Below are 22293 nucleotides of genomic sequence, written 5' to 3'. Positions count from 1 at the left end.
GAGATATTTTGTGTGGCTGTGCTGCAGCAGCAGTTTGTATGAGAAGCAGATCACAACTTCTTTTCCTGAGACAGATGTAGGGAAGAGGTGACACAATTCAATATGCTAGTGCTTGTGAGGAGAATGTTCAGGAAGCAGCTGGAAGAAATAATCAACCTGTGATCTCAGGGTTCCAGTTCAGTTTCTTGTATCTTTAAGTCTGCTGACTGAACAAAAGGCTGTAAATAAGGACTTTACAGCAGGAAGAGACCAAGAATCTTTTTAAGAATTACAGAGCACACAACTGAACATAAAAAGCCCCGACTTTAATCTACATTCTAAAGGCTTCAACAGGCTTTAGGAGTCAGACAACCTACACTGAATAAGTCATTAAAAATCCAAAAGACGTAAAAATGCAAGGAGTGCACATTCTCTGTCAATTCCTGCTAAACTCTCTTTGGAGATGTTGACCTGCATGTACTAGGGACTCCTTTTGCTGGCATAATAAATCCAAAACTCCTAAGTGCAATTAATGTACAAGTGCAAGATCACTAAGCAACTGGCACTAGTATGATGTTACAGAAATGCACCTTAATTATGTACATTTTAACTACTCCTAGATTTTAATAAATGAACTTTTACCTGCACTGCAGAGGTAAGTTATCAGATCATTAGAACAATTCAAATTGAACACTGTCTTCCAAACATGATCACTGCAGGAAATCCCTTTAAATACATTACAGATTGTGCAGTCAGGTAATATGGTCTCCAGCTGAATGTTTACACTATAAAAAGATAATTTAGTGATCTAAAGTTTAAGGTAAGCTGTAACTACGGATAGATCATGAAGCGAAAGTATTAACATATTACAGACTGTTGATTTTACTCTGTATGTGCTCTAAGATTTAAAGAGATGACCAGAAACAGTCTTAAGAAAACCAAAAATAGAATGGGAAATTGAGGATCAGATATGAAGCTTTGATTTTCTCTGCAATTCAGCATATTCTTCACTTCCATTAAAATTTCAAATATCCAAATCTCTCCTGATTTAATGTCAAAGATTTTACATTAGGCTTTGTATATTACTTACCTCCTCCTCTTTGGACAGTCTTTCATGTAGTGACCAATTTTTCCACAGACACGACAGCATCTGTCATTGGGTGCCAATTCTCCATCTGTCAGCACTTTTGAGTCAAAAAAGTATTCCTATCAAACACATCAGACAGATACAATATATAAACCATTCACCTACAAGACTGAGAAATGAAAGCAAAATGGACACCTTTCATCTCCTATTGTTCCCTAAATTTTACTACTTCTTAGATTATACCTAGTCCTTTTTTTCCCCTAGGTAATGGCAGCTTTTTCAGAGATGTGTGGCAGTTTGGGCTAAAAAGGGGTACTTAGTCTTCAGGACAGAGGCTGAATTTGCAGAACAGCTTATCCGGGCTCCAGCCTGCTGCCTACCTTCCACTTCCCAAAGGCTCTTCAGAGTGCAATTTTTTTGGTATCTGAGTCACTGCTGTACACTTTCTGAAGCAGCCTATGTTCCTTCCCAAATGACACAAATATATCCCTCTAGACAGAAAAATGGCTCAGGTGAGAAACAAATGGAGCATCTGCACACTGACCTCTATCATTCCCCTCCCCTGGAATTTACTAAGGACAGCTGCAGTTCTGATGTGTCAGTGCAGAGGGCACAGTTTACAGCCTCTGAGCAACACAAAGTGAAAGTACTATCTTGCCTGAAAGACTGAAACAGAGGTACAAATAGAAATGTCCTAACCCCAGCTCAGGAACAAACACCTGTAGACAGGTAATTTACTGGACCTTTTGCTACAGCTTCCTCTCTGTACCACTAAGCTGCAATACAGGGCACTGGTTTATGAAGGAGATCAAGAACTCCTTGTGTGTTGGGCACTTTGCAGACATAAAGGGCTATGTAATACTACTGGCATTACTTCCTTCACATAAGACAACAGCTCATTTGCACGCTAAGGCTGCTTTATGTCTTGCCTTTTACCCTTATGTAAAATGTTCCGTGAAGATCCAGATGAGGCAGAACACCACAAACGACCATATATACAAACACACAGTATATGCTTCCCAGAAGCACTACAGCCTTGTATTGAACAGGTATGCAAACAATTAAAAAACCCAAACTAATTAGCAATAATATTTATTACATACTCTCACATATTTGTCAGTTACAGATAACTACATCGACTCTGTAATTCATGAGTATTTGTATCACAGTAGTACTCAAAAGTCCCAATAAGAACAGGCCCTTATTAGGCACAGCACAAAACAGAACACAGTCACTGCATCAAAGAACATTTAATACAAACTCAGGAAAAAAAAACACAGATAAAGTAAGCAAAGGGAAAAGAGAAGATAGGGAAGGATGAGGGGAAATAAAAGCTTTCAAAAGATTTTCAAAATCCCTCAGAAACAAACCCTGTTGAAAGCCATTGGGAGAACAGTCCTCTAAACTTAGAGTAGGTGTTAAAAATGCATTTCTAAGCACATGTTAAAAATATTAATTCCAGATGATTTATGTGCTCATATTAAAAAAATAGTTCTCTATTACACATTGATGACTGGATCATGTAGCACAGGAGTATTTTCTCTAATATGATGTTTCATGAACACATTCATGAAACATTCAGTAGTGACGCTGACTCACTACACAAATTCTGAAGGTCAATTGATTAAAAAAAAAAAAAAAAGTTGATCATCATTCTTTTCCTTCCTTAAGCAGCAATCCTTACTTTCCCCACCAATGAGAAAAATAAGTAGAATGTAACATCTTGTGAGCCTGTTTTCTTTAGCTACATGAATAGCTAGTAATGTTCCTAAAGCTGTTCCTGGGTTTTATAGCCGATTTTGCAGTCTTCCGCAATACTTAATGTCACACAACGAAAAGTTTTATGAAAAAAACACAAAAACCACCAAGCTTACTTTCCCCAAACCTGCCAAAAATACGCATCACCCATCCAACTACTCCTGTGAATTCCATATTGCAAGAGCCTAATACTAAGCTGTATCTTTTATGTAGATGATGTATAATTACATATATTGTGCACACTAAATTGATAAATACATACAAGAGATTTGCTTTGGATGCATCAATTCAGTGGACAAAGAAAATTAAAAGACACACAAAAAAACCTATGAAAACTTACAGCTTCTCTTCCAACAGTTGGGTAGAATGGAGTACCAAATAATTTTCTCCCATTGATAAATGCTTTCATTATGAAATTGGTCACTATTGAAGGAAGACAAAGTAATTAGAAAACAACAGAAAAGGCACAACACTTTAGAAATGAGTGAATATTAACCATTAGTAGACATTAATAGCTTACTTTTCCTAGAGACTCCAGCACCGAGATTATGATTCAAGTCAAAAGGATCTGTGTAAAGAGGGGAGAAAACCAAATCAGAGTTGGAAAAAATATACTGCAACAAACATCTTTTATTTTAACACAGAGAATTCCATTTTAAATGCACTCACAGAGTAGGTGATAGCAAAGCAATGCTGTTTTAAAAATATGTGAGTAACTATAATAAAGTAAGAGCAATTTGCTGACATATAATAAAAGTTTAGAGTCTAATCTCATTTTGTAAACTGTAGGACTTGCAAACAATGCTTTTTTAAAGCACTGATGATAGTTTCCTCACAAAGATCCTGCGCAACAAGGAGAACAGATCCTCAAGCAACAGCATTCATCACTCCCTCATTAATGGAACAAAAATTCAGCAGATAAGTACCTTCGATGGCAATACATTTAGATGTCCACTGTTTCTCAAATGTAGTTAACAGCTTCTTCTGCCGGATGCTGATCACATATTCCTTGAAGTCAAATTCTTCAGTGTAGAATCGCAGCAGCCCTAGCCAGAGTTCTCCAAGTGATTCAGTGTTCTTTCCAAGCGAAGGCAGACGCTTCTTCTGCATACAATTGAAGATACAATTTATTCAGCTACAGTTACTGAAGTACTTCTTCTCCTGAAGTACCTCTCTAATTATGAGTTTGTCTACCATGAACAGTTTCACCTGGTTAAAGTAAGATTAAATCACTACTGCTAACAACACCTCAATCCTGGACTGTTTATTAAGAGTAAAAAGTATTTTTCCTGATTTATGTTATTTCCAAATGATTTAAAATAAAAATAAACCAAGAGAAAGCATACACTCATTTCAGCAAAAGAGGACTCATTTGGGAAGTTATAATAATATGGATATGGAAATTTAACTACTCTTTTATATATTACACTGTCAGAAATTTATTACTTTCCCATAAAAACAAGCTTTAAGTTTTAGTGACTCTTCTGGAATTAGAATGTTACCAATTCTTCCATGTCATCAAAGAAAAAGGCATTCCATCCATCCACCATTCTTTGTGGAATCTGTTTTCCATCAAATATCTGTTGGAACAGAGAGGGACAGAGTTACCACTCTAATTTAAAGTCATCATAAGTCATCATCATTGCAGTTTTGCTGGTAAGAAATGAAATAATACAAAAATATAAATCTTTTAACAATTACTTCCTATATAGACAGAATTTCCCATTGGTAAAAAGTTCAAAAGTCTTTTTGCAGTATTGCTATAACTCTCTCAAATTATTTGGACTTTTATTTTCACTTGTTCTTTGCAACTAAGAAAACATGACTAAATTACCTCATCGAGATTCCAACATCCCTCTTGCCCACAAAATCTCTAAGGAGACTTTATGAGATTCCTATTACATTCTGACTTTAGCAAAGCCAAGGGGAAATTCCACTGTTATTTAAATGCACTCTCAGGGTAGCAATAAAATAACAACCCTCAACCACTACTAAAGTATCAGCAAGAAAGTCTGAGTCTCGATTGCAGTGCTTAAGCCAATTTTCCTCTTGCACGCAGACAACAAGAAAGTCAGAAAGGGATAATTTTCAGAAGTGCTTGGGAGTTCCAGTGTGTATCCAGGAAGAGGTAGATAGCTGACTAATTATATTCTCCCCACCCATGCAATGGAGGTACAGAACATTATTTTCTTAATAAAGTTTCCTGGCACATGTAAAACAGTATCGGTGAAGTTGTACCGAAGCATTAATTATCTTTTTTTTCCCCCTCATCAAATCATAAAATAAACTTTTTCTCTTACAGATAAGGTGTTGAGCAATAAATATTGCTTCTGACAGTAACTGATGGAAGAGCTGGACTCACATCTCAAGAGCATCTGGCACAGTCTCATAATTACAATTCCCTTCTCTCCATACCACCTGCCAATTTTTTTTTCTAGCCTGTTCAGCATATAAATATCATCATAAGACCAAAATCCCAAAGTAAATTTAGGTCCAACAGATTCCCAATTTTGTTGTAATTTTCTTGGTAAGTTTTACCCACTAAAACCAAGCAGGAGTTAGGAACCTACTAATGCAGAAGGGTCCTATATTTAACTCATCCCCCTGATCCCAAAAGCCCAGACTTCTCATATTTGACTTGAAGAAACAGTGCGTCTATTTTCATAGACTCTTTTTCTGAAAACCTACCTCCTGAAGAACTGGAATAACTGGTGGATTTCTCTGCTGTAGAAAGTATAAAACCATAAGAATATAGGCATACGAAGACAGACTACCACGGGATGCATCACCAATATCGCAGCGCTGAAAAAATACATTTTAAACAAAATACAGGATTTACATTTTATTATTCAAGACTAATAACTATGTCAGACAGCAAACAGAAACACCACCAGTAACAGAAAAAGACATTAATCTCATAACTAAAAACTGTTTTATGAAGCCTGAAAAATAAATGTCCTTAGAGTCAAGTGCCATCTGGCAAACCCAAAGCATAATTTGAGTAAGATAAAACCAGAAAAGCTTATCATAGTCAAAATATTTTTTAGTTTATAATGTGCGGAATTGAAAAAAACAAATCAAAACCCCCAAAACAGATACCCCAACAATCCTCCACATCTTAAGTCCAGCTTTCAATACCGTAAAATTTAATTTTCCTAAACTCACATTACTAGAGCTGTTTCTATGATTCCTTGCTTTGGTTTCACCCCCCTTTTTTAGAAAAAAAAAATTAATTAATAGGCAAAGTGTTTTCATGTTGTACTAGCAACTTAGGCAATACCTGGCATTTTCCTAGCATACATACACATACCTAACTAAACCGTGGTCCAGCCTGCACAACACAGCATAAAAAAAAAACATCAGTGAATTACCTTACTATGCGTGAAAATCTTTATTACAGTATAACCTTTCTACAGCACCTGCTTCTAGGCTACCCTTTGCTTCAAGCATGTGTCGTAACAAACAACGTATTTTTAACCTCCTAGGTCTGGAAAAAACAGGGATTCACAAATGACTTTCACATTAGCAGCAGCAGTGACAGCTGTTCCTGGTTTTTCTGCCAATGCAAACAGAGGAGGAAGCATTTTGCTTAAACACAGAGTATCTGTATAGCTATGAAGTCACCTCCATACATATACATTCAAGAGTGTATATCCCACAACTTGGAAACTTGGTCTTTACAGTAAGATTTTTAGAATGTATACAATAGTATGCTATACTACAAAAAAAAAATAAATCTAAGATTCATTATTATTAACACAAGACATTTTTAATCTGGACACAGAAGAGACATGGCAATATTCTGCACTACTGTGACCACACCAAAAAAAATCATTACTAGTCTTGGCGACAGTATAATGAACATGCACATTCCATTCTGGAAAAAAGTTATTTTATTCATCTTGATGCATTTTATTACATTAACATCTGGTAACATGATACACTCTCTGTAACACACATTTTATTTGCTCTTGTTTCACTAAGCTTTATTTGGATGTGTTTGGGGAGTGTATTTAATAGTGCAGCTTGAATAAAAAGAAACACCATGTTTCAATTATCAAAGGCTGTACAGTATAACACTTCGTTAGAATATCATGAGAAAAAAAGATGCAGGAAATTTAGTATTTGGTATTTCCAAACTCTTAAAGTCAAGTGTATGTCCACACCAAATAGATGCATGGCATTCATTCATCAACCCATACCTACTCCTGGCTTTTATAGTAAGTAAAATAAGGCAAGTAGGCCAGAAGAAAGCTGCAATAATCTCTGGGCTGGTCCTAGATTTGGAAACTTGTGAAGCCCATGCACAGTCACATGCCTCTACATATTGCAGATACCATTTTTCCAGTTTTGTTTGTTTGGGGGTTTTTTTGCACTGTAGCTGGTTTGAAATTGAAAAAAGTGGAAATTTTCCTTTCATCAGCTTCCTCTTAGACAGAAATCTTTCAACCAGGACTGAAGAACTTGATTCCAACACACACAATCAGATGGAGCACAGTCAGCTTAACAAAGTATACCTCATATTATTAGCATTCTACTGTCTCCTTTCCAGTTGGTATTAGCAAAAGGTGAACTCAGTGGCTGCATCAGAAAATACTACATTATACAAATAAGGACCTTCTTTTTATATTACCTTTGCAAAAACTTTCATTGTATAGCCCAGATATTGCACTCTAGGATCAATAGCTGCATATGTAGCCAGCATTCTTGTGTTATGCTGTGCCTGGGGTGGGGAGGGAAGAAAAAAAAAAATAAGCAGGTGTTTCAATATAACTTATGGTTAACTACAGTATAGTCTGCAGTTCGAGCACAAGTGATGCATAATACAATTGGAGAGCAAAAAACTACAACAATATTCTGTAAAATTCATGCAACATTTGCTGCATAAACATAATTGAAAGGTGCAATCAGGACAGTATTAATGCAGTAACAACAAGAACCTTGGAAAACACCAGCAAAGAAGTCCGTAAGATGATCTACGCTGGAACAAATTCCACAAATTGAATCTTCTTCAGAAGTGAATGCAAGCTCATTACATAAGAAATCGTGCAATTTCATTGTGCTAGATGCAAGCTGGGATGAGAAGTACTACTCACGATGGCAGAAAGGCCATGGTGATGTGGCACTAACATCTTTTCAGAAGCACTCACAAAAATGCTTTGTGCCATGACACTGCTCTGCCATCAGGTTATACTGCTACTCGGGTTGGGCTGAGGGTGTGGGCCACTGAATTTAAATAATGTAGGGAAAAAAACCCAAACGCACAAAAGCATTTTAATTCTGGTTTCAAAATTATTCCCTCAAATGATTATTTGAATGAGTTACAATGAACTAAAATGCTTTCTTTGAACACAAAATGAAACACAAACAGTGCTTACCAGTGTATTGTATAAACTGATATCTCCTTCTAAGCCACTTCGTCTGTGTTCAAATTTTACTATAGGCACTTTGGCTGTTGTTATAGGCAAGATGTTTCTCAAACCTGGGGAAGCAACACTTTAGTACATAAAACATTTCCATTAACTACATATATAGTGAATGTAAATACAAAACAAATAATACTTTAAAACACCTACCTGGATGCTTCTTAAGAACCTTTGCCAAACCTTCTATTATTTCTTTACAGTTTAATTTCTAGGAAAAACAAATATCACAGCTTCAGATGTTAAAACATGGACCCTATCCCAACAAGGGCATTTACTCTCAAACATATATTTCATAGAGGAAAAGTCTATATACAAAAAGAAGTAAGCAATAAGCCAGCACATTAATTTATGAAAACTGGTGATGCATATTCTCTATGTGGACATCTACAGTACACTAAATGTGTGTCTATAGGGCACTAAAAGGAAAATTTGCTCTATCTTGCTTCAGTTGTCCAGAGTGCAACAAACCAATCTGCTACTAGCAAAATCCTACTTTTTCTGTGTACAGAAATCTTAATCAAATTAAAAAACCTTAAAGAACTATTTAAAGTAGTAAATTTTATCAATTTCAAAACTCTTACCTCTGCATTTTCATGGCCTTCCAACGTCATGCAGATATCTAGATCACTGTCCCGAAATCCAAATCCATTCTTTGAAGAGCCAAACAAGCAAAGTCTGGCTTTGTCTGATCAAAAGAGTAGACACCACCCCCCCCAAAGAAAAATATTATTTTACAGTTAAATGGTAAGTGCTTACTATGGAATATTGCTTAACTGAGATGTGTAGGTGCCCATAAAAAATTAGCTTTAAGAGAGAGCTTAAAATGTCATTTCTAAGACTTCACATTTGATACAGGAGGAAGCACAATACTTTCAAAATTATTTTCAGAAAGTAAGGCAGGATAAAGCCCATGTAATTTTTATCAGTGAGGTATGTTATAGAGTTACTTATAACAAATGCATCTCTAAATGTGGTACAATGTTTTGTGGTATTTGACTGCACTTTCCCGTTTTAAATAAACCAAAAAAACTGTGCAAACCCAGTCACTAGTACAGCTTTAGCCCCTAGATAAGACTGAGCTACTCTTAAGTCAGTCCAATCATGAGGTTCCACTCATACTTTATCTAGGTTGTATATTTTTCCTCTGACTAAATAAATTTGGTCAATCAGTAAGTTTCTGTAACCATAACATACTATTCAAGAAAATCCAAGCAGTAAGATTAATATCCTTTATGGAACATTCTTTCCCAATTGTTTTGTTTACATTTTTCATTGAAACACAATATTATAATGCATCTTCATTCTTGTAAAGGAAAGCAAAATTATGTAACTGAGAGGAAACAATTTCTTCCTAATTGAAAAGAATACGTTTATCTGTTCAACTGAAATCAATGGTAGGAAAATACATTTAACACCTATTCACAGCTTTTTCCTAATCTTTAACTGAATCAGAAACCTTAAGTCTTTCAGGGTTCTGTAACAGGTCTCAATCCTCAGCTGCTGCCAGTAAGTGGAGGGCAGAGCTGGTGGACAGAAGTGCAATTCACAGTTCCTTGATCACAGGGCAGTGACAGCAGAACGGATGGCCTTCTGTGTAAAGCAACAGACTGCAATGCAGGAGACCTGGGTTTGGGACCTGGCTCTAGCACTGTTTTACACCACCTCCAAAAATAAATCACTTTGTATCTGTGTGCCTTGACTTCCATCGTTGTCATAAGATACTATTGCCTATTTTATAAAAGGGATGTGAAGATAACAAACCCATTAAGATTTCCAAGATACTTAAATGCTGGTGACTAGGCAACAAAAGTACTTGGCCCACAACCCAGGTAACACTAAACCCAACTAGCCAGGGCCCATTCAAACTTCTTTTATTGTCCTCACTGCAATAGTCCTGTATCTACATTGTTACTCTTGCAGCTCTTCCTCCACTCCTGGGACATTTCCATGCAACAGCATCAAGGGATGGTCACTTTAGAAGCCTGCAAGATAGCTTTACATACAGAGCGAAAAGAGGTGCCACTGCTTTAAACAAGAAAATTAGTAATAATGAGACAAATTACATCTTCATGCTGTGGACAACATGAATGAAGAAAGCATTATCAAGAATCACTACCTACTGTTACATACCATTATACTCTTTTCGAATAAATCTTTCCAAGCTTGCTAGAATTTGTTCTCTGTTTTGTTGCTCAGATAAAGGAGGGGATAATTCATCTAAGTAAAAACAAGTTAAAACACAGTCAGATGCAACATTCAGCTACCTCAAAAATCTTTTTCAGCTAATTAGAAGTACTAGATACCTTTTTTTGTTACATTTACTTTCCCTGAATATGAGTTAAAATGTTTTTCTTTTTATGGTATCACTGGAGTTGTTACAATTTTATTTCAGACATCTCATTCTTCTGCAATTATTCAAACGCAGAGCAGCTTGGTGGGCACCTGGCATCCAGCCAAAGTTAACCCACCAGAGGACCCAAAAGGGGCTTTTTCCAAAAGAATTTGACAAACACAAAAACTACTTTTGTCCAGAGCCTAATTTCTGGGAACACTAATAACTTTTTACAAACCCAGAGAAAAATCCTGTATAGTAATAGTTTCTCAAATCTGTGGTAAGAATTTGATTATCACAACCATATATTATATGAAAATAAAAATATTGGTCAATTTGTAGCCTAGGGTACCTGGAAGAGCTTCTTCCCACTGAATTCACTGGAGTAAGTAATTTAACCCTAAAGTTTTTATTTTTTCTAGATTACACTTTGCAGTGGAGTGCAAACACTTTTCCAACTTACCAAAACATCTTTTACACACTATATCAAGTATTTCCCGAAATCTGTCTGTCATTGGTGGTAGTGGTTTTAGATCAATTTTCTTGAAATCCTCTGGGCAGTCATTTTTGGAATGTCCATCCCGTTTGCAGATGCTGCATACTATAGTAGGTGGCTTTGGGGGAAGGGGAAAAAAGTGTACAAATATGATTTTACTTCTAAGATAGTTCAACAGACCTAATATTTCCATGTAAGTCAAGCAACCAAGAACATTTAACATCTGAACAGCAACAGAGTCTCTACAAAGAGCAGAAGAACACCTCTCAACAGGCTGCATTTAGTTCTCACAGTGCATAAGAGCACCTAGAAATTCTACAAGAAAGTAGGAGAGGAAGAAAAAAATCCCACAAAACAACCAGAAAACAAAACCCCGGGGTTTGGGGGTTTTTTGTGGGAATCAGAAAGCTTTGAGCAAAATGGGGTCAACAGATCCATCTAGTCCAAATGGCATACACATTTAGTGTTTTCCAGTCCTGAATAACAGGTACTCTAAAAAGGCTACAGCTACCATTCATAACAGACTGAAACAATCCCTGGGAGATCCTTGTCATTCATCCACCCTTAGTTTTAGTGGTTTAAAAGTAATAGCTCACTGATCCATGACCAGCTTCAATACACAGCTTACCTTTCCTGAAGTCAAAATAAACTTATCAAACACATAATGCATTTCTTCTGCAGAGAGTCTGCCTTCATCTTTGAGATCATGAGCTTCCACCATTGCTTTGCAGTTGGGCGAGGTAGCTGGTGTGCCAGTGCACTTATTCTTCTGAGAAGACTCTGTTACCAAACTCTGTCTACTTTCAGCATCAGAAAATTCATTACTAGAATTTGTGTCATAGGGCTGATGTTCACTGCAGTTACAACGGTGGCTTAGCTCACCTTCAGTTATACAAGCTGCAATGTCTAAATCATCCCTATCCTTAAGTGATTTTTGCTTTAATTCACAGCATTCATCAGAAATAAGGGATAAAGCTTCTTCTTTGTCTTCATCATAACTAGAGTCCAATGTTGAAAGTAGCAAAGGGTCTACGTTCTTGGAAGTACATCTTTTGGCTACAGCTTCTACCACTTCGTTACATTCAAGTTCATTCTCTGGTATGTTACATCCACTTCCTATATTTTGTTTATCTACAACTTTTTCCCCTTGTGGAAGGCAACAGTTGGCTACAGGCTCTTCAGATCTTGTGGATTTCTTATTATTCATTTTCCCTTTTTCTTTTTTCTTGGTATCTGGCTTGGATTTAATCCCATCTTTACTTTGGGGACACGCAAAATATTTATATGCTGTCCTAAATCGCTCCAGGATGTACTCAAATACCATCTGGCTATTTAGACTTCGTGCAACATTCCTCTTTAGTGCAAAAGGATCTAGGAAGAAAAATAACAATTTTGTTAGTAATCTTTAATTTCTACATTTCATCAAAGCAGCTGAAATACCTAAGTTATGATTCGGCAGTTAAAAAGAGATTCTTACAATATAATCTGCAATTGTATTTGGATATACTCAGAGAACATAGGGCCCACAAGGTTTTTTGGACTTCTTCCACACAAAACACAACACACGTGTGGCCATGAATGGCTGGCTATCATAAACCATTCTAAATGGTGTTATTTAAAAAGAAAACCACTGCTATATTGTACCATTATATTATGGTCAATTTCTAAACTAGAAATGAAAATAAAACATACAAAGGCAAGATAAATGTAGGCCTGCCTGAACTTTTTTCCTTCACTGAAGAAGGATTTGCATTTCCCTTAAGAAATTAATTTCTCTAAGAGTAACATTAAGGTTATAAGGATTATATGAACCAATCTCACCAGGTTTCATTCTTAGTCCTTCCTAGCGATTTCTAGATCAAACATGTTTTCCAAGTAAAAAGAGCACTTGCATAGTTGCTATAAGTTTGCCTGGGAAGATAGTATCAAACTGAGATTCTGTTACTTCATAATTTCAGTTACAAACTTAATATTCAAAAAAAACAAAAGCAAAAATTAAAAACAAAACCCCATAAACTAAACAAAAACAACACAAAAAGACCAGCAATAGGAGGTACCAGAACACAATCTGTTTTTTGAAATGACTTCCTGCTTCTTTCTCAATAATGTGTCCTTTCATCTTACAGGTTTTAGCTTCCCACATGCTGAATAAACACTACTTTAGTTTTAAAACTCTCTAGCTAAAAGTGATTGAAGAAAAGATTGGGAGAGGAAATTAAAGCCATAGGAGTGATCTCAAGATCCACTACTCAACATGTGCCTCAACAACTCATTTGCTTGTTTTTCTCCTTTTCACTTTTCCTTCTTGCTCTTCTTGTACCTTATTGACTTATCCTTCAATATACCTTTAGTAACTCATTCTGTCTTTATGATTCTCTTTGACCTATTTCTTGCTGTCCTCTCCATCACCTCACGTGTTACAGAAAAGCTACTTCATCAACATCTCTAGAAACTGTTCAAAATTCATTATTTATGCTTTTATAAAAATATCACTTTAAATGGTTTCTTAACCTTCCTCAAATACCCAGTTTCTTTATTCTTAAGGCCAATTCAGAATGCCCATGCACTGCATGGTGACTTTCCCTGTTAAGTATTGTTTACACACTTTTCTGAGTTGAGGAACAGAAATAAAGGATGTCTTCCAGTTATAAAGAACTAATAGATAAAAAAATTTTCTTTCTTTCATTCCTCAACATATAAAACTCAGGGTATACATTATCATCAAAATTCATATGGTCTCACTCCCTGAAAAAGGCACTTCCTTCAGCAGGATATTCAGGCCCTGAAAGTATGGAAATACTACCAACAGGGAAAGGGACAAGGGAGGGTGCTGGGGGGAGGGAGGGCGTTGTGTATGTGTGTGTGTTACTTGGATGGGTTTGCTCCAGTTCATTCTGATCAGAGCTAACCTCTCTGTTCACTCTGCATTAGAGTCAGAGGAAACAAACTGATAGCTGGTAACACTCAAAATACATTGTGTTTTTTGGAAATCCAGCTAGAGGTGCTAAAAATTCATAGTATCAGGATTATTAAAAAGGAATAAATAATGGCTTATAGAAAGAATGAAACAGATAGAGGTAAGAACAGAATGGTGAGAACAGTGAGACAAATTTACACTTTGTATTTCAAGAACCAGAATTGCAAAAAGCAGTACTGAACAGAAAATGTCTTTAAACTGATTAAATAGCTGCCAAAATATACAAAAAATATATTACTGTCTCCTCCAATTATTGATTTAATTTATTGTCCAGACTTCTTGTGACAGACCTATAAGTATTAGGTAACTAAAGATGATAATGCAGGATGACTACAGACCTAGAAAATGGTATTATCCTACCTTCAATGGCTATTCGCCTTTTAGGCCAGTTTTTATTCTCTCTGGTTAAGAGTTCTTGTACCCGTATGCTGATGACATATTCCTCCAAAGCAAATTCCAGTGTGTAAAACTTCAACAGTTCTAACCACAGTTGCCCCAATGAAACTTGGTGAGGGGTTTTGAATGCTAAAAGAGACTGAAACACACGGACAAGAATGCTCAACTGCAGTAAGAATTTAAAATTCCCTTTTTTTCCCTGGTTCTATCCAATATTAAAGATAAAAATTAGTGGTAAGAGATAGAATATGGCTTTTAAGGAAATAAAGGCATAACTTACACTGCCATGTTTCTCCTTTGCATTACTTTGGCTGTCCACTTCCGAGCTTGTTACCTTCTTGCCACCACCTTTCTGTTGTTCAACTTTAGTTTTACTTTCCGCTCCAACTGAGTTTTTCACTGCACCATTTGTTGGCGGTTTGTACTCCCACCGTACAAACTCCTCTTCTACACCTTTCAGCTGGTGGTCATCTGGCCTCTTTGAATCAAAGCCTTCAATCTAACAACAATTAAAGTACCTCTGAAACAAGACTGTATATAATACATACAACCAAAAGTTTTCACCAAAGGTAACACTGACAATTGTGATATTTATCACCCTCAAGAGTAACTGATGTTAGAGAAATAAATTCAGAGAATTAAAGAAGAAAATATTTGCCTTTTCTTCAAAATACAGCATAACACAATTGCACAGGCTATAGCACCTGCCCTTTTTTAGAAGTCATCAGAATCATCAGGCATCAACCGTGTGAGGATTAAGTACCAATGCATTTTATTTACAGATTTCTTAGGCAATCAAATTCTACACATTTTATGACCTTGCAGAACACGGAAATAATGTCAACAATCTAACAATAAGGTTACTATATTACCAAATCACTTACCCAATTGCCCAAATAGGATGGTAAAATACGTGGTTTTCTTTGTTGAAGAAAAAATATCACCATTAAGGCAAAAGAATATGAGGGAATCCCACCTTCAGCCTGACAGTCAATGTGACACAGCTGTAAGAGAATAAATAATTACTTTTCTGATGTAACATCAGCATTTTAATTTAAAATCTATTATAAAAGGACAAATACTACAGAAATGTGAGATACACACTACAGCGAAACAGAAAATCCCTTATCTCAGAAGCTGCAGTCGCCACGTCATGCCACATACAGACAAAATGCAAATTATAGTAATTTGTACAGTGCCTTAAATTATACTATTTTATCACATGTTATTCTCTTCAGTTTCATCACATTTTGTGATTGTGGGACACATTTATGTTCCTATTTAGAATTTCAGTCAAGTATCAGGTATTTGTTATTGTGTGACCTCTCATGTATGGAGATGAGGATTCCATGCATCTGGCTGTAATCTGATACTGATCTCTTCCACAGGAACTCAAGAGAGATGTAATAAACGTAGTAAGACTTTGAACAGTTCTTTGTAGTTTCTACTGCTGTTACTTATACGTTACAAAACAGGAATTTTTGTAAAAACACCTTGCTAAATCAAGCAACAATAATAATACCATGCAACTGATTTTTCAATAAAGCCAAGACATTGTAAGTCAAGCATGGCCTGCCTGCAATTTCAGGAATGAATTACAAGACAGTTTAAATGCTGGCTGTGAACATTATAATTTTGTTCCTGTGATCACCATAGACATCTGTAAAAAGTACAGCAAGGTATGAAGACAGACCCTTTTTTGAGCAAGTTAACTTCTTTCAATGTGACCTCAACAGCAGAAAGTTTGCAAGACCTGACTGCTCTATTGAGCCGGTTTTCAAGGATCAATTAACTAGTTTTAAGGAACTAGTATTATACCTTGCTAACAGAATAGTGGAGCCTTCATATATATTTACAGTTTCACAACAAACTCTTCAAAAATCTTCAGCCTCATTCTGGCCTGTTAAGGGTGAACTAGAGGCATGAAGTTCTCTTCTACAAACATATTCATGGTATATTATACATTACATTGTATGCAGTACTTAAAAAGAGGAAATAAACACATTTAATTATCCTCAATATTTATAAACTTACTCTAGCCCAGTAGCGGAAAGCCAAAACCAATGGAATAAGGACAGGCTCCAGTTTACCAAGTGCAGCCAGCAGGTCAGTTGTAAGGCAAGCCACATCATTTCTAGCACTTACTTTACATGTCAAACCACTGTAATTACAAATGTAAAACAGATAAAAAGAGTTATCACCTTGTGTATCCAGATGATGCTTGGGGCAGGGGGGAGGTGGGGCATCACATCCACCATAATTAAAACATGCATCAGTGTTTCCCTATGCAAGAACCTGAACTTTTTAAAAACAAAAGCTACAGAATATAATCACATTTTCTTTACTATTAACTCTTCAGTTGGATCTAGAATTTACAGAAGTCCATTACAGCTAAAAATACAAAACAGCATTAAGAATTTGCTCTAAGTTCTGCCATTACTTAATTATGCAATCTTACACAACTCAAATTCCATGTGTATCTTCCACATACCAACTAACTAACTAAATAAAAACTCCAGGCCTGCTGCATAATAAGAGTTGGTAAGTCCACAAAACAACTTCTCTAAAAACTTTTGTTTTGCTTCTCATAATAATTATTTCTATTCTCTTTGTACTTACAAGGTATTTCCATAATCTACAAACACAGGATAAGATATGCCCACCCTTGCTGCATTTACTTCCCCAGAGTTTCAATCACATACCTCTAGCCAGTCAAAGCAACATGGCCATCACATGGCAATCATGTTTCATTTTGGAGGTTGCTACATCTTAGGAATTTATGGAAACTGTCAGATGATGTGTCCTTGCTGGCAATGTGTATCTTATAAAATGTTTTCTAAAGCCCTGGATTAAACTGCTGGCAGAAATTTTAAGTATCAACTGAAAACCATTCCACTTATCCCCTATTTAACTGAAAGTAGAACCGGTATTTTCAGGTTCCTACAACTAATGAGCACAAAACCAAAGCTAAGCTTTCTTTCTAGATAGTATTTTCATGTATGAGCAATTCCCCTTTAACATGAATGTTAGTTAAATGTTACAGTAATACTTCTTGTCAGAAGTGCAGGCAAACAGCTGCTATGAACAAGCATAGTAGAAATTGGTATCTCATTAAAAATCCTTTTCAACGACATGTACCTTTTAACATCTTTGCAAAAGACAACTGGAACTTTGGCATGAAAATCTGACTCCACATCTGAGTAGACAGCTAAGCAAGGAGAAAAAAAACATTATGCATTAAAGTCTTTTACAGTTTTCCCAGTTGTGTCTGTATTAAATTTATACCACACTTTTACAGACGAACTCAAATTAAGTCCTGTGTAGCTGACCAGTAAGCAATATTTTCTAATTACTTCTGATGCTCACCACCAGTATCGAAAAAAGAAAAAAAAAGAAAAAAAAGAAAAAAATTAAAAAAAAGAAAAAAAAAGAAGAAAGAAGAAGAAAGAAGAAGAAAGAAGAAGAAAGAAGAAGAAAGAAGAAGAAAGAAGAAGAAAGAAGAAGAAAGAAGAAGAAAGAAGAAGAAAGAAGAAGAAAGAAGAAGAAAGAAGAAGAAAGAAGAAGAAAGAAGAAGAAAGAAGAAGAAAGAAGAAGAAAGAAGAAGAAAGAAGAAGAAAGAAGAAGAAAGAAGAAGAAAGAAGAAGAAAGAAGAAGAAAGAAGAAGAAAGAAGAAGAAAGAAGAAGAAAGAAGAAGAAAGAAGAAGAAAGAAGAAGAAAGAAGAAGAAAGAAGAAGAAAGAAGAAGAAAGAAGAAGAAAGAAGAAGAAAGAAGAAGAAAGAAGAAGAAAGAAGAAGAAAGAAGAAGAAAGAAGAAGAAAGAAGAAGAAAGAAGAAGAAAGAAGAAGAAAGAAGAAGAAAGAAGAAGAAAGAAGAAGAAAGAAGAAGAAAGAAGAAGAAAGAAGAAGAAAGAAGAAGAAAGAAGAAGAAAGAAGAAGAAAGAAGAAGAAAGAAGAAGAAAGAAGAAGAAAGAAGAAGAAAGAAGAAGAAAGAAGAAGAAAGAAGAAGAAAGAAGAAGAAAGAAGAAGAAAGAAGAAGAAAGAAGAAGAAAGAAAAAAAAGAACCTTGTCAGGAAACTGGGCTGCCATCTCTTCTAGAACCTTTTTGTCTTTACAACATCTGAAAGACACCAGGTTGAATCTCTGACAAATCATCAGGGTAGTTTGAGAACCACTTACGGAGCTGATCTGTCAAAACTTCCTGAAGGATCAGAAGTGCAATGCTACTTGTACCATTTGGTTCAAGATATGTGGATTACAGGGTTAGATGACTTCCTGACAGAACAAGGAGGCTACAAGTTTTAGAAGTCTTGTAATAGTTCTCACTGATGTTCATATGCAAGTGGAAAGCGGCTTTTGGGTTTACTGCTTAGAATTTCTCCTACAAAGTTAATTACTTTTTGACCTGGTATCTAACACTATTACCATAAATTCTGGCAATCTGAACTGGACTACCTGGGCTGCCATTCTCCTGCTGCAGGTTTTCATCTCTCACTTACACAAGAACTGGTATTCATAAAAATCACATTCATAAAAACAGCTCTGATACTTTGGTTGAAAACTAATTCATTTTTGTAAGTTTACAGACAAATGAAGCATAAAAATAACTGAACAGCAGTTGGAATGTTAATTAAATAGAAATGAGATGCAACCAAAACTCACCACTGTTCTTCAAGATATCAAGCACCTGTATTAGAACATCTGGTTGACTCATCTAAAACAAAATTAGGGCAGGTTACATTATTCAGCCCAACCTATTTTATTTTACACTTTGTATAAAACTACTTAGGTTGCACAACTAGTAACACTATGTTCTTTCACAAAAGTGTAATCATGTGTCAGTATTAACGAAACAGTTAACTGTATCTGTCTGCACCACGAAAACAAGTACTAGTAAATATATTAGCCAGCCTTTTTTTAGCCTACATTTTTAGTTAATACTTCTGTTCTAGTTACATATTAAGAGACTCCATAAAGTTAGAACAAAATACTTGCCACACATATTCAACAATTTCAATGTCAACATATGCCACCAGAAATGCACAACAGTAAAGAATTTCATGTCAGTACTTTCTCAAGGGTTTTTAAAGGTTATTATTTCTAAATGTGTTTTATTTCTCCCCAGAAATCAATTTAAGTGATGTTTCAAAGATAAGTCATGAACAGTTTAAAGAAAAGCTAAAAATTAGCACCACCTTTGAGCCTTTGTGGAAAAATGACATGGTACACTCCACGTGCAATTGTTTGAATAAGGGCTCAGTTCTGCTTCCTAACTGCAGTATAATTTCAAAATGCTATGTGTAAGTACGTATCCAAAACAGGTATCTTGAATTCCACTGTTAACACATACAGACAAAAAACGTGTAAGTTCAGTGGATGTGCCCCTTAACAAGCTGCTAATATCACATTCTAAATATGAACCAACAACTTCAATGTTTAAAGGCATTTATACTGCTCTGCAGGAATTCTGTACCACAGTAAACTGTAAACTGGGATGTGACATCTGCTTGCAAGTGACTAAAACATAAAAGGAAAATTGTCACTTTTAGCCCCACCTTTGAAAGGAGGGGGAGGAAACGAACCACTGCAAGATTTTACTGTCTGAATCATGACCACATAAAAGCACACTTATCCAGAGCCAACTATTTTCATATTGCTCTAATGCTTACTCAAAAAATTTAAAAAAGGCTAGCATAAGATTGTCCAAAAATACAGAATTAAAGTTATCTAATAAGCAATGAAAACTTTATCCACTTGATTCATAGCACACCTGACACCAAATCAAGATTATATGCTTTGTGCTATTCTAACACCATATGCCCCAACAGAAGAGGAAGGCAATGGAGTAGAAATAAATGTTGATGGCCTTGATTTAAAAAACAGTTTTAGATAATACAAGATAATACCTACACACCTTAGGGGGGAATTTGATGTCAATGTTAACATCGCTGGTCTTAAAAGCGAATCTAGTTAAACAGGAGCCATACATCCTCAGTGAACAGTCTGGAAGAGAGAGAAACAATTATCTAACAGCTAGTAAATAAATTATTCTTTAATGGATAACACATACCTTGCTTTAGATACTGTACCTCCCAAGTGGTGCTCCCAGATTAAAAAATAACTGAACCACTTTCTCACCTCTGTGAAAGCTAGTCATTTCCATAACACAGCAACACAGGAAAATGGGTAATTCAGTGTAATTACCAAATGTCCAAAATTTTTCAGCTGTTTTAAAGTACTTTGTAATGCAGCTTTAGTTTTAATTGTTCTTAATATAAAATTAAATACAAAATAGTAATAACTGTCACTTTCTCAGAGCACGATTTTGTTTAACAGCTTTTGTTAATTACAGCTTGATCTCACTGCAGCAGTTAGCCAATTACAAAATTCTTCGTTGCTTCATACACTTTTGTCACAAAATTTTTATATGTGCTTTATTACATTAGCAAGTTCCTATGCACAATGCATTTCAAAACATGCATATAAAACATAAATTCATTATAATTCAAGACACAAAGTACAGTATCCATTAGTAAGTGGTTTTATAGTTAATACAGTTCCTTTCCTGCAAAGATGTACAACAGATCTAAACGAATTAGAAAGTAACTATTTGGTAATAATATAATGAAAAATGTCATTCCACTCCATAAACAATAATTTATCTCACCTCATGATATAATTTTTGTAGATTAAAACTTTCCTGTAATATATATGGCTCTGACATATTTATGTCTCCTGAAAATTCAGACTATTCTCAATCCCTTCCAAATCCAACACCCTGGCTCAAGCAGGATCACCTAGAGCACGTTGCCCAGAACTGCGTCCAGTTGAGTTTTGGAAATCTCCAAGGATGGAGAGTCCACAACTTCTTTAGGCAACCTGTGCCAGTGGTCAACCAGCCTCACAGTGAAGAGGGTTTTTTCTTCTATTTTTAATTAGTACCTTTATTTGTGTTCTGACCAAACTGTCTCAAACAGAACCACAACAAAATAATTCTTAAAAGATAAAATAAATCTTACACATACACAGCTTCAAACAAACCTTTATTTTTCACTACTTAGAAACTATCCCTCTCAAAAGAAATTTCTGCATGGTTAATAATAATAATAATAAACATTGTAATTACTTCCAATGGCTTTTCATAGCAGTAAGAATTTTTGCATAGTTCTAATGCAAGCTCAAGAGAAAATCATGCCCGAACATCCCATCTTTCCTACACTGCGCATCAATTAATTTTTTCCTAATTTACAACTTAGGAAACACATTCACTAAAACACAGTAGGCTTTGAAAAGGGGAATAACAATTTGTCATTTACTACTACAGACTCCGCCTCCACTACTACTACACCTCCACATCAGCTCATCAGTCCAAACAAGTCAGCCAACCGAGTAACACTAACACAGTAATTTTATTTATTTTTATTTAGTATTTATGTAAAAGTAATAATTTCCTTTGCTTTGTCTTATGCTAATATACTATCAGTGGAAAACTCAATAGCATGTCAGAACAGAAGTTTGCACTAGGAGCCACATATGGCCGTATTATAGAGCAAACAGATTAGCAAACCTGCACCCTAAAAAGCCCTGTTCTATTTAGTACCTTATGTTTAAGCATATATTTATTATAACTCCTAGAACTAAAGCTGATCACCCTGCAACAAACAAACAAAAATTTTTCTTACTACTGTATTTTTATAGAGCAAAGGGAAGGTATTTCTAAAATAAAGTATAGAATATCAATCCAGTTTCAATATAGATGAAATAAAAAATTCAAAGACTTATTTTTTGTCAATGAGATTAATACTTTCTTGTGTTCAGATTCACTGAAAAACAAACCACTGTTAACA

The 22293-nt window shown here is 35.5% G+C and overlaps 1 protein-coding gene across 6 annotated transcripts in view; it reads right to left on the bottom strand.

The window, feature by feature from the left end:
• The window catches only part of TUT4 (terminal uridylyl transferase 4), a 51882-nt gene that overhangs the window by 10131 nt on the left and 19458 nt on the right, over nucleotides 1–22293 (bottom strand). For all 6 annotated transcript variants that reach the window (XM_074876041.1, XM_074876038.1, XM_074876042.1 and 3 more), the window contains 20 exons: nucleotides 20361–20449; nucleotides 19109–19160; nucleotides 17590–17659; nucleotides 16486–16612; nucleotides 15336–15455; nucleotides 14732–14950; nucleotides 14416–14590; nucleotides 11707–12449; nucleotides 11046–11196; nucleotides 10381–10467; nucleotides 8832–8935; nucleotides 8401–8458; nucleotides 8203–8306; nucleotides 7458–7547; nucleotides 5513–5626; nucleotides 4327–4404; nucleotides 3751–3928; nucleotides 3345–3392; nucleotides 3165–3247; nucleotides 1070–1185 (listed from right to left, as the gene is read on the bottom strand). In XM_074876041.1, coding sequence (XP_074732142.1) covers nucleotides 1070–1185; nucleotides 3165–3247; nucleotides 3345–3392; nucleotides 3751–3928; nucleotides 4327–4404; nucleotides 5513–5626; nucleotides 7458–7547; nucleotides 8203–8306; nucleotides 8401–8458; nucleotides 8832–8935; nucleotides 10381–10467; nucleotides 11046–11196; nucleotides 11707–12449; nucleotides 14416–14590; nucleotides 14732–14950; nucleotides 15336–15455; nucleotides 16486–16612; nucleotides 17590–17659; nucleotides 19109–19160; nucleotides 20361–20449 — 2806 coding nt within the window. The remainder of the gene's footprint in view (nucleotides 1–1069; nucleotides 1186–3164; nucleotides 3248–3344; nucleotides 3393–3750; nucleotides 3929–4326; nucleotides 4405–5512; nucleotides 5627–7457; nucleotides 7548–8202; nucleotides 8307–8400; nucleotides 8459–8831; nucleotides 8936–10380; nucleotides 10468–11045; nucleotides 11197–11706; nucleotides 12450–14415; nucleotides 14591–14731; nucleotides 14951–15335; nucleotides 15456–16485; nucleotides 16613–17589; nucleotides 17660–19108; nucleotides 19161–20360; nucleotides 20450–22293) is intronic.

This window comes from Strix uralensis, chromosome 8 (assembly GCF_047716275.1).
Source record: "Strix uralensis isolate ZFMK-TIS-50842 chromosome 8, bStrUra1, whole genome shotgun sequence".
In the NCBI taxonomy this organism is placed as follows: domain Eukaryota; kingdom Metazoa; phylum Chordata; class Aves; order Strigiformes; family Strigidae; genus Strix; species Strix uralensis.
Note: the sequence above shows the minus strand (reverse complement) of the source record. Positions and strands in the feature narration are given on the sequence as shown.